Here is a 12,034-nt window from a genome sequence, read left to right on the forward strand (position 1 = left end):
GGTGAAACAAAACCGACCCTAAAGTGCTGGAATTGCGGTGTTGAAGGCCACCTACGAAGGAACTGCAGAACTCCCCAGAGCACGGAAAATAAGGCATACGATTTAAACAGACAATTAAATGCCACGGGAAAGAAAAGGACTGACAAGAAACCAAAGTGCTGGAACTGTGGAGCTGAAGGCCACGTACGAAAGAATTGCAGAACACCCCAGGGTACAAAAATTGAGACAATTTCTGAGCAACGACGCAGGAAACAAATTAATGACCATATCAAGGAACGGAGGTTGCCAGATAATGAAAAACCCTGTTTTAAAGCGCTTAAGATCTCTATAGTGAGTGGCAACAATAACGGACTGTCCATCAATGGGAATATCGATGGAGTTTCTTGCAATATGATCATTGACACAGGAGCTAATGTTACCATCATTAGGAAAGATTTAGCTGAACAGTTTAAAGATAAACTTATTTGGACGCCATCCTGTGTTACCCTTCAGACTGCGTCTGGTGACAAGATCGACATAACTGGGAAGTTAAACGTAAACATCACGTTTGGAAGTGCCGCCTACCATCACACGGCATATGTGGCAGATATTACAGATCCATGCATACTCAGATTGGACTTTTTAAGGAAATACAATTTTTCCTTAGATTTCAAAAACAATAAGCTGCTTTCAGCATCTGATGGCATGATTATCCATCCTCAAAAGGGATCCTCGCCTGGAAATGTCGATGCCTTGTCCGAAAGATCGAGCTCGGGAAGCTGCCGAAATCATACCAGGGTCGAAAGGAAACTCAAAACTACCAGCTATTCTCCATCACAGATGCTCTTCGGTCGTGACCTTCGTCTGCCTTGTGATCTATTGTTTGGCCGCCCTCCGGATGCTCCTTCATCGTCTGAGGAATATATTCAAGATCTCCAGGCCCGGTTTGAAGTGATGCACAACTTTGCACGAGAGCGAATCAACTTGGCGACGGAGAAGATGAAGACCCGCTACGACACAAGAGCTACTGAACATCAGTTCCAAGAAGGAGACAAGGTGTGGTTGTGGAATCCGACTCGACGGAAAGGACTTTGTCTGAAATTACAGTCACCTTGGGATGGCCCGTATACAGTCCTAAAAAGGCTGAATGACGTCGTGGTTCGGATTCGTAAGTCTTCGAACTCTAAACCTAAAGTCGTTCATTACGACAGGTTAGCTCATTACTATGGCCATAGTACATAATGTAAATAATTGTAAATAGTATCAGACCATGGTCCTTTTTGTTTTTAAATGTGTATTTGATTTGATTTGTATTTAGTATTTGATTTGCATTTAGTATTTGATTTGTATTTAGTATTTGTTTTGCATTTAGTATTTGATAGCATTTGATTTGTTTAAGTTAGTTATTGCATTTATTGTTCATGTTGTTTGATATTGTAATGTAATGTTTATGCCACAGTTGTAAGTTAAGCTTCCTGTTCAGGGATTGTACTGCCCGGGACGTGCAGTCCTTGGGAAGGCGGTAGTGTTACGAATTTGGTATTTAAAAAGCTAATGTTAGTTTAATTATAAATTAAATGGTTTTATTTCTCGCGCAGTGCAGCGCGTGACGAATATTAAAAGAAAGCTAAGCCGGAAAATTGAAAATACAAGAGCGCGTGCATTAAATAAATAAATATCTCTTTTTGATTTCGAGAAAGTACTGGAAAATTCTAGCGCGTGATTTTTAAAATCTTATAAAAGGAGGAAAACATCTCAGTTCGTAGTAGTTGCTTAGTTTGTTGTTGTTTAGAAAACTACTGTTGTTGATTGTAGCGAATTCGCGGATTAGCGTTCTTTAGCTGTTTTGAATTACGTTCTATTGGACATTTGAGTAGTTAAAAGATTACTACTGTGAGATATTGTAATACTGCATGATAATTTGAGAAAATTTAAGCATTTTTGTTGTGATAATAATAAATTTTTGTTCATTTTTCATCGGACTTAGGCATTCATTTCATAACGAACCCGTACGCACGCAACAATACATATAATAATTTGCTACGAATTCAATCTCTTAGAAGAGGAGTACCAATGTTAGTGAAATTTAATCTATGAATTCCAAAAACTAATCTGAAAATCATCCTAATTTAATATTAGTAAATTTCCTATTTTTAATGTAAAATAAAATAATTTTGCATATCTAAGGATACAAGATTCTTTAAAACTATTAAATATTCACTCATGATTAAATAAATTATGGGAAACACAATTTAAAACATAATTTAGCATGTAACTTCAAAATTATAAATAAAATACCCTAGTAAAATACACAAAATATTTATCTTCATTAAGAAATGACTTGATTCACTCTGAAACAAATACAATTCAGTTTTCACGTCTCATTCAAGTTTCAGATTTTATTCTGTGCTTTATTTTTTACACATATAAATCAGGAACAATTTGGTTAATTTCTTTACAGAATAACATATGTGAGACATATATAAGTTTGCACTTCAAATGCTTACATTTTTATCCTAAAAACATTTATTTATAAAACTATAGAGCAGAATATTTAAAATATAAAAGCAAAGAAAAATGATATTACCAGACAACCACTAGCACATCGAAAAAATTGCATAACTTGTCTGGATACAGGTGCTGATGCAGTAAATATAAAATGAGCAGAACCTCCTAAAAGCTTCTGCACATTTGAAAAGACGAGTTTATCCCATAAAGTATTTTTTGACACAATACCTCTGAAATAAAGAATAAAAATATCTACATTTTAAAAACTATATACTTCAATTTTAAAAAAGAAAAATAATTTTTTAATTAAAAAAAAGAAAAACCAATTACATAAATACAGGAGCACTCAATCTGTGCTTCCAATTGCTTTAATAATGTTTGAAAAATAACTCTCCGTCATTGACAGACTACATAAATGAAGGGGAAAAAAAAAAAAAAAAAAAAAAAAAAAAACCTGCCTTTCAGCATGGCCTTAAATTTCTGAGGAAATAAGTGCTCTATGGAAACATGACTTAACTCAATTGCACAACAAAATAACTGGTTGAATCGAACTTATTTACAAATAATGAGTAAAAGCTGTTTGAAGCTGATATTTATGAAACATATTTTGTTGCTTGCAGCAATTTCAAAACAAGAGAATAGAGATTTCTTACGTTTTAAAATAAAAAAGCAAAAGCTCCTTGATTTAATCCCTATTCTGCTAAACATTCACCAATTAGTGAAACACCAATCATGGGAGGCAACAAAGGAACATGATAAATAAACTGAATATGGATTGCATACTTTCAATAGCATGACTTAATGAATTTATGATAAGACACAGCATAATAGAAAATAAGAGAATCAATAACTTCAACTCAGAAATAGTCACATCTGAAAAAACAGGCAGAACTAAAAAGACATAAAATGCATAAAAGATATTATTTTATTTCTACCCAAAAGATTATTACAAAAATTAAATACTATCTTGACATAACAAAACAAAAAAAAAAAAAAAAAAAAAACAAAAAAAAAAAAAATCTCAATTAACTGCTATGTTGTGAGCTAATGCAAAGGATCAGAGAAGTTATTATCATTTATAACCGGTAATTCTCAGAACCTCTGTTGTTTCAAAATTGCTCAAGTCCCTGCCTAACAAATACATTGAAGATAAAAACATAAAAATTACTTCATAATTGTCTATGCAATGAGTAAAACAATTAGACAAAAAGATGGGTACTAAAAATGTACATAGTTTTCACTAGCCAATTTTCAGCTCAATGTCACAATATGCAATTCCTTTCACTGCTTACCCCCCCCCCAAATTTACTATATAAGCAAGTTACAGCTATGAAGTTTAGACATAATCAAAATTACAAATAAATGTTACAAAACATTCTGAATACAGCTGGTAATCAAGAATGGAAATTATCACTTGACAAATTATAAACATCACAGTTACAGTTTAATAAAAAGTATTGTCTAAAACTATAAAAAAAAAATGTTTCATACATGCAGAAATTTCTTCAAATTTTGTATGTAGTATTTAAACTAGATTCCTTCTTTTGATTTTAATGCTGTTAATGAAGATTACATGAGTTAGCATGATAATGGTGGTACATTTGAAGATTGTGGCTTACATAATTCTGACATAATTAGTATTAAATGCAAATGAAATAACAGAAGAGGAAAAAGAATTGGACAGCAGAGAAAAAATTTAAAAAGAAAGCATTCTAGCTTAATGGTAAACTAGTTTTAGCAATTCCATTTGGCACTTTTATAACGCTAAAAAGTCATACACCACAAAGAATAATTTGAATGAGAACATTACATAATGAAATTTTACCATGGCACTTCTGAAAAATCCAATAAAGGCAAATTAATAAACTAATTAAAAAAAAAAAAGCTATCTCAAATAAAATAAATTACTTTAGTCAGTACATAAAAATTTATCTAGTTAAATACAGAATTTATTTTTAATGAAATAATTCATATAGTACAGCTCAGAAAATCTGTAAGTATCAAAATTAATGAATTAAAATAGAATATGCTTCTTTAAGTAAGTAGTTCCATCATCTGTCTATTTTCTTAAGATTTTACATAAAAGTAATGTTTAATATGATTTTTAATTAGTCTAACTTAAATTTCATTTATATATCTTTCATTGAACCAACATAACTTTCGTGTACACATATTTCAGTTATGTGGCCATACCCTGACAACAGCATATAAATTATGATCTCCTACATATTTTTAACTATATAAGGTTTATCAAAATAATGATGAAGTTATTATCCATTTTAATCAAAGCACACGCAAATTATATTTAATGGAAAGCTAATCAAAATAATGTAATTATTCTAAGTGAGAAACTTTCACTTTAAGTAAATTTCTTTTTGCAGAAAATAAAAATTACTTTATGTAATAAATAACATGAACAAAATAATTCTATATCAGAATCAATATGTTCTCATTCTGAAATTAAACAGAAGAGATTATATATAATAGAACCTTGATTGTCAACCTTCTTAAGCTTTTTTCTTTTTGGTGAAGAGCTAAGCGAAGCAAATATCTCTTGAAAATTGAAGGTCCAATCTCTTTCTTTACCTATAAGCAAACAAGAATCGGATGCATGTATATACATATATATATCATAAAAAGACATCATTTCCATCATATGCAGATATTTTCTTTGCATTTAAATAAATATCATACATTTCTATCAATAAATCAAGGATTTTCAGCAATTTCTTTTATAACCAAAGTTTTCTTTTAACACCGAAATTTATTAATTTAACTTCGGGCCTTCTGCCCGAAGTATAAAAAATTAATTTATTTGGCAGTCATAATAAGAGACATATTTTTATATAGAAGATTACTGCAATAACTAAAAGATGATCACCTGAAGATTTCCTTTAAAAAACTCTGATAAATTATACAGATTTACTTTCATTTAAAAGATATTACTGTACTTGAAAACAAACAAGTTAAAAGCTTCAAAAAATGATGGATAGATTAAATATTTTAGAAAATGTCTATACCGAAATTGGAAAAAAAAGAGAAAATCAAGATTGCTTAAAATGTTTATACCGCTGAATATATGACATTCATCAGCTTTGGCACTAAAGGTAAAACTGTTGGCTTTAATTCTGCCAAGTCGTCCAGCAAAGAAGCTGTGTGACCACTATAGAAGCCAATTCTTCCACTATTATAAAGGCAGAAGATCTATGGAGAGAATAAAAGTTAACTTCATAGTTTAAAACAAAATGAAAGCCTGTTTTTAAGAATTTCAATGATTTTTTTTTTCAATTTTCACTAATACCACTTACTTCGCAAATCATTTCATAAATATGAGCACAAGGGAGATATGAGACCAAAGTTCCAGTTTTCGGAATAGCTACCTAGAAAATAAAATATACAGATATAAAAGGTTAATTGCCAAAACATTAACTGACTGAAAAATCATTTAAGAATGCATATTATGTTACATTCCTGTAATTATGTTATGTTACTATAATTATGTCCTGTAATTATGAATGCATATTATGTTGCATTCCTGTAATTATGCATATTATGTTACATTCAAATCTTTCTGACATTTGAAAATATATTTCATTACACATTACGAGTATTAAAAATACTTTACATCGGTGGAAGCAAAGAAATAACCATCAAGTACTTATTAACTAATTATATTTAAAATATCTAAATTTTCAAACTTAGAAATTGAAACTATTCAACGCCGTAGCAGTTATGCTGTGCAGGAAACATATCAATATGCTTCATATACTGTATACATTTACACTTCGATTTAACCCTATGATATTTTCAGTACATTTTCATTAGAATACCATTTTTCAGACATTTGAGCAGCAGTTTCCTAGTTAGAACTATGTAAGATTTTTAAACATTTTATTTTAGTTGGATGATAGATGTTCTACATGTAAAGTACTTCTTAATAATAAGTGAGTAATAACTTTTATATATCTCTTTTTTAATTCCTTTACATACATCACCTTTATTTTTTATTTGCAATATAGTTATTTTCTCTATTGACAGCAGTAGTTTTAAATTAATTTGGCATAATTTTACTTCACATTCAACAATTAGTTTTGAGGAATTTTGTCACAGGGAATTGTCAGGTTTTCTAAAAAAAGTTAAAAGATTTTTACTACAATAATTGCCAAGGGGGAATTATTTCTTGGTTGAGAACCACTCATTTTTAGATGTATGTTATTTTTATGTGCATACGAAATATTTTTAAAACAATTTTTTAAATAACTTTAAATCAAAAGCATTTTACCCCAAAAACGGCTTCTAATGATGCAAGGCATGATACAATATTCCTGTGTGAGATTATTACACCTTTAGGTTGACCTATAAAGAGTAAACTAATAAATAAATCACACAACAGATAATATAAAGATGTATAAAAATATAATGCAAATTATCCTAGCTTTACACATTATATAGTTTATGTATACAATAGATGATTTTTTTTTCTTAAAATGCAAAATAAATAAAAATTTCAAAAAGAAGGGAGGAGAAATTTTTTACTTTATTTACGACTTAAGCTAACATCCTCAGCATTTGAAAAAAATTGTTAAATAACAAAATTGCATTTTTCAATTTTTAGTTATTGAATATTAAATACATCAAGAAACAATCAGGAATTGAAATATAAAGTTCACGCATATATATATCAAAACATCAAAAAGCAGCATGCAGTATTTATTATATGACTTAAACAATTTTAAAAAAACACAATATTTCCAAAAATAATAATTTATTATCTTTTAACATATGACAGCAGAATGTTATGATCATAGCAAATGTTAGGCTTTACTATGATGTAAAATAATAACTATGATTCGGAAATATGAAGCAATTTTAGAGAGAATACATTACATTAAAGTTATTATTTTACAGTTATATAATAAAAAACCCTCTTTTACAAAGCCATAAAATTTCCTGTATTGTTGCTTTTATATAGTAGCAAGGCTTAATGAAAAAGTAAATGTGTATCTAAACTGTATTATAAATAAGTTATCATGTTTGGGAAAACTAATCAGGTCATTTTATGAGAAGTAATTTCAGTGTAAAAAAAGGCCTTTATTTATTTTTTTAAAGCATCAAATAAAAGAACGGTAATGGAAAAGTAACGAACTTGATCAACAAAAGTAACTCAAGACATCAAAAAGTAGTTCTACAACAGTGGTTCCCAAACTGATTATGTCCATGTACCCCTTCTTGTAGCAAAAACCTAACCATGAACCCTCAAGTGAAATAAGTCTGCATAATCGAAAAATTAAAAGTTTAACTTTGACGTCTTAAATGGTAAGCAAAATATATATAAAACATTTTGATTTTAACTTTAAATTTGCTTTTTTAAGTATATACATGTTTGTTAAAATATAAAACATTTTGATATATAAAATAGTATTTAGTCTCTATGTTTGTGAGTAAATTTTTATGTCTCCATAAGAACTAATTTAACAGTCAATTTCTTTTTTCCTTGATGAGGCTTATAACTGCACTAAATCCATGTTTTACAAGACAGGAAGTTATGGGAAAGCAATCAACAGCTTCTCTACAGTGACCCATAATACAGACCGTAACATTCATATCTGTTTTTGCAAACAGAATTTGTGGTATCCTTGTTCCGACACTGGTTTCAGCTGCTGAGTTATGGATAATTCAATATATTGCTTCTATATTCATATGGATTCATATGGCATTGTGAGTCTATTTGCAAATGGATTCAACACCCAATCAGGAATATATAAATAAAGAATGTCTTCATATCTTTGGCCGAGGTCAGAATGAAGAGTTGAACAAATTTTCATCTGGTTTTTGAATTTTGAAAAATCTAAACACACACAGCATTCTCTTCTCTGCAAGTTTTGTTTGTACAGAAAAAGTTTAACTATAAAAGTGGATATCTTACTTTTGGTTAAATTTCATCAATCAGCTTATAGCATGTAACTGGTTTTGCTGAATTTGGAAAATACATTAGTCATATAATCTAAGTCATTTTTAGCCCAAAGGAGCATTAGCACAAAAGGGCTCTTAATTTCGTTTTGGCATTTTGCATCGATTCACTATAAATGGCGAATCACTTTTGAAGTTGTTGCCACAAAATATTATTGCCCTGTATTATATTTAAAGAAATTAAATAATGAAGAATCTGCATAAATGCATATATGTTTTTGCAATGTGATAAAACAAGACCTAGAGCCATCAAATTTTGAAAAATGCATGTGTCCACCAGAATATGGCCACCTGGAAAACCAAATTTGGAATTTGCCATTTGTTTTAGTACTTATTTCATATTTTGTAGAAATTTAATGAATTTTTGATTAAGAAACTCAATGATTTCAAAGCGAGCAATGGCAACACTGTACGAAAAAGAAAAAAAAAAACATTTTTATTGAAAAAAAACATTTTGAATATTTTACGATATTGCTGAATTTTATGGTTTAAGTGCAAAGAACATAATATTTAATAAATAAAGATAACCTAGAAAACGTTAAGAAAATGCCCCTTTAGAGGTAATATAAAATCTGAAAGCTTTCAGTTTTTTTTTTTTTTTAATTTTAATTAATTTAATTGAGCCACAAATTATTGTCATTAACTTCCAGGCATTCCACCACTGAATCAGAGTGCCTAAAATCTATTCAAGCACACACTTAAAAATAACCAATGATTTTCCGTGTTAAGTAGTAAATGATTATAATCTTTATCATTTTCCAAATGAAGTTGAACAAATAATCTCACATTTAAGGTATTCTTTTTTATTTTTAAGCAGCTCTAATGAGTTATGAGCTTTAATGAGGCAATCTAGTGAGTTATGCAAGCATTTACTAAGACTTTTGGCAACTAAATGTTGTTAAAAATTTATTTGACACAATGTACAGATAAAACATTTGGTACAGCTTGTTTTAAATATGCCAAAAAGCCTCAATGTCATCCTCCAAATGCCAAAGCATGATCAGAAACAATATGGAGAATGTTCTAAAAGCTTTTATATATCAAACTTTTCTTTTAGATCCAAAATTTTTTTGAACTAATTAAGTGTTGCTTCACCTTTCACATTAATTTCCAAACATTTGGCAAATACCAATTCTAGGAAAATCTTTTCTTCTTTTACAAATCTCACATAGGCCAAAAGTAAGTTTGTGTGAGATTTGTTTTCTAGCAAAGTTGACTTATCAAGCTGAATAGAGAACTGAGATATTTTAAGAACTCACATACAGAATTTTCTATGCATTGAGACATTCCATCAGTAGTATTTTGTACTATTATCCAGTGGAATTCTTTTCAAGGTCGTATCACGCATTCAAAATATTTCAGAACAACTGCTTTGTACAGTTTTTTTGCTTTGCCACGTGATTTAAAACAGCTAATCACCGCAGATTACTGTGGGGTTACAATGTAAAGGGGAAAGTAGTTCTCCGTTACATATGATGGTTGATGATCAGGGATTTGATGCTGATAGCTGATTAACTGTTAAAATCAAACAACTTTTTTGTGAAAGAAAGGACAAAATTGTGTATCTTTCTTTTGGTGGTAAAAGAGAGAGAAAAATTGTTTGAAATAGATGTTCATCCAAAACAAATGGATGTGTGATAGCAGCCTCATAACATAATATACTTGTTTTTGCAGCACAGTGCATATTACCTCATTTACAGCTGGTAGAAAAAGTTCTTTACCAATGGAGTGTGGTTTTCCGATTTTGTAGTCAGTAACAAAATGTTATAAGAAGCATGCAGTCCATCGTCATCTCACTCAAATGTTGTTGCAATAACAGTGTTGTCAAATGTTTTTCTTTGACCGTTTTAAAAAAGCTAATTTTTTTATCACTACAGGCTTTTGTCAAATGCTCCTTAAACTTCACTGATTTGTTTGACAAAGTTTTATTGAATATAAAGCACATAGGTAAAGTACCATATCTAGGTAACAGAAAAAAACATATTTTAAATATTCAACTCTATATTGTCTGCATTTTTTGTTCAGCTCACTCATACTGTTATATGTAATAAAAAGGGATGCAGTTTGTTTCATTTTACTCAGGATGTAAAACTGCTTCCAACTTATTTATTCTATTTATTTTAAATTTCATAATAATGAAAAACTGTCACAATTATTTAAATTATTTAATTTCATATTAAACCATTTGCGAATCCTCTGACATTGGCTGCACACTCACAAATTAATTTGCCACAGAGCCCCTCAGCAATCATAAGGATCCCTGAGGAGGGGGGGGGGCAGGTCCAAAGGAGCTATTTTAGGAACAGCTGTTCTACAGTAAATGTATAGTGAAAATGTAATTGATGGGAAAGGTATTAATGAAATATCTTCTAAAATCTCAGATTACTTGATTTTATATTAAAATATTGGCACTCTAGTAAGAACATTATTAAGGATTTGCACTTTTCTTTTCCTTTAATAAATATATTTTCTTCAACTTTTATAGCCATATTTTCTAAAATTCTCAGATTCGTTTCTAACACCCAGGACACAACACTAAACATAATTAAAAATCCATCCACATAGGGCAAATCTTCGATGTCTTAATTACAGGAAGCAACACTGTGTTTTTATCATGAGTCATCTTTTCAAGTGATCGAAAATATGCAATAATAGCTCTTTCAGATCCATCTTGCATATACTGATATACTTCCAAAATTATATTTTCTGATGAAATTTTGGAATTATATTTGAAACAGAATTGAAAATATATATCAATAATATTTATAATTGTTCTTTGCACTTTAAAGAATATTGTTCATTGATTGATACTGAAAATCTTTCCAATGCATAATTTTATTGGCTTCTACCTTAGGAAATATGGTGAGAGAAACCAGCACTTTTAATATGAAAAAAATCTATTTGATAAGGAACAGCTAAGAACTGAAACAAGTGTAATTTACAGAAAGATTTCTAGTAAATACTCAATATTTCCTTTATAAATTACATACAGTGAAATGTTCTCGAGTCAAAACAACTAGCCATGTCTTTAGATAATTTCTGTTTTCTATGAGGATGGCTGTTTTAAAAACACGAGTATTTGTAATTTTCAGAGCTAATATTTAATTACAACAGGAGACAATTTCATTCTTACTGCAGCACACAGTGAAAACATGTGAATATTTGAATTCAGTTATGCACAACATAATCAGAATATAAATTTCAAGCTGATAAAGGCTGATGTTCATTAGTTCTTAAGTGCATTTTGACATAAAAAGTGAATGAATAAAATTTAGAATACCATATTAATTTTAGATCAAAATCTGAAAAAAATGTATTATTTAAATTCTTAAAACTATTGAAAGTGGTATATGGCAAATATGCTATAATAACACTGAGTGAATTTGAGTGAAATATACAGATTCAAAGATAGACGAGAAAATGACAGATGACCTCAGAAACTGAAAGTAAAAAATAACAGTGAAAGGCAGATAACTATAATAACAATTACAATATTAAGAAAATGAAACTTGCAGTAGGATCTGGCAAATAATTAAAAGCTGCAAAATGTTGACAAAATTCAGGAACAGTTGGGCTA

At 29.6% G+C, this 12,034-nt stretch overlaps 1 protein-coding gene across 7 annotated transcripts in view; it reads right to left on the reverse strand.

The window, feature by feature from the left end:
- The window catches only part of LOC118185493 (long-chain-fatty-acid--CoA ligase 1-like), a 236,865-nt gene that overhangs the window by 14,389 nt on the left and 210,442 nt on the right, over positions 1 to 12,034 (reverse strand). For all 7 annotated transcript variants that reach the window (XM_085822683.1, XM_035355372.2, XM_085822684.1 and 4 more), the window contains 5 exons: positions 6,770 to 6,843; positions 5,796 to 5,867; positions 5,557 to 5,691; positions 4,991 to 5,073; positions 2,567 to 2,717 (listed from right to left, as the gene is read on the reverse strand). In XM_085822683.1, coding sequence (XP_085678809.1) covers positions 2,567 to 2,717; positions 4,991 to 5,073; positions 5,557 to 5,691; positions 5,796 to 5,867; positions 6,770 to 6,843 — 515 coding nt within the window. The remainder of the gene's footprint in view (positions 1 to 2,566; positions 2,718 to 4,990; positions 5,074 to 5,556; positions 5,692 to 5,795; positions 5,868 to 6,769; positions 6,844 to 12,034) is intronic.

The sequence above is a fragment of the Stegodyphus dumicola genome, chromosome 8 (genome assembly GCF_044657685.1).
Source record: "Stegodyphus dumicola isolate Sdum_Otavi_A_Nest chromosome 8, ASM4465768v1".
NCBI lineage: Eukaryota > Metazoa > Arthropoda > Arachnida > Araneae > Eresidae > Stegodyphus > Stegodyphus dumicola.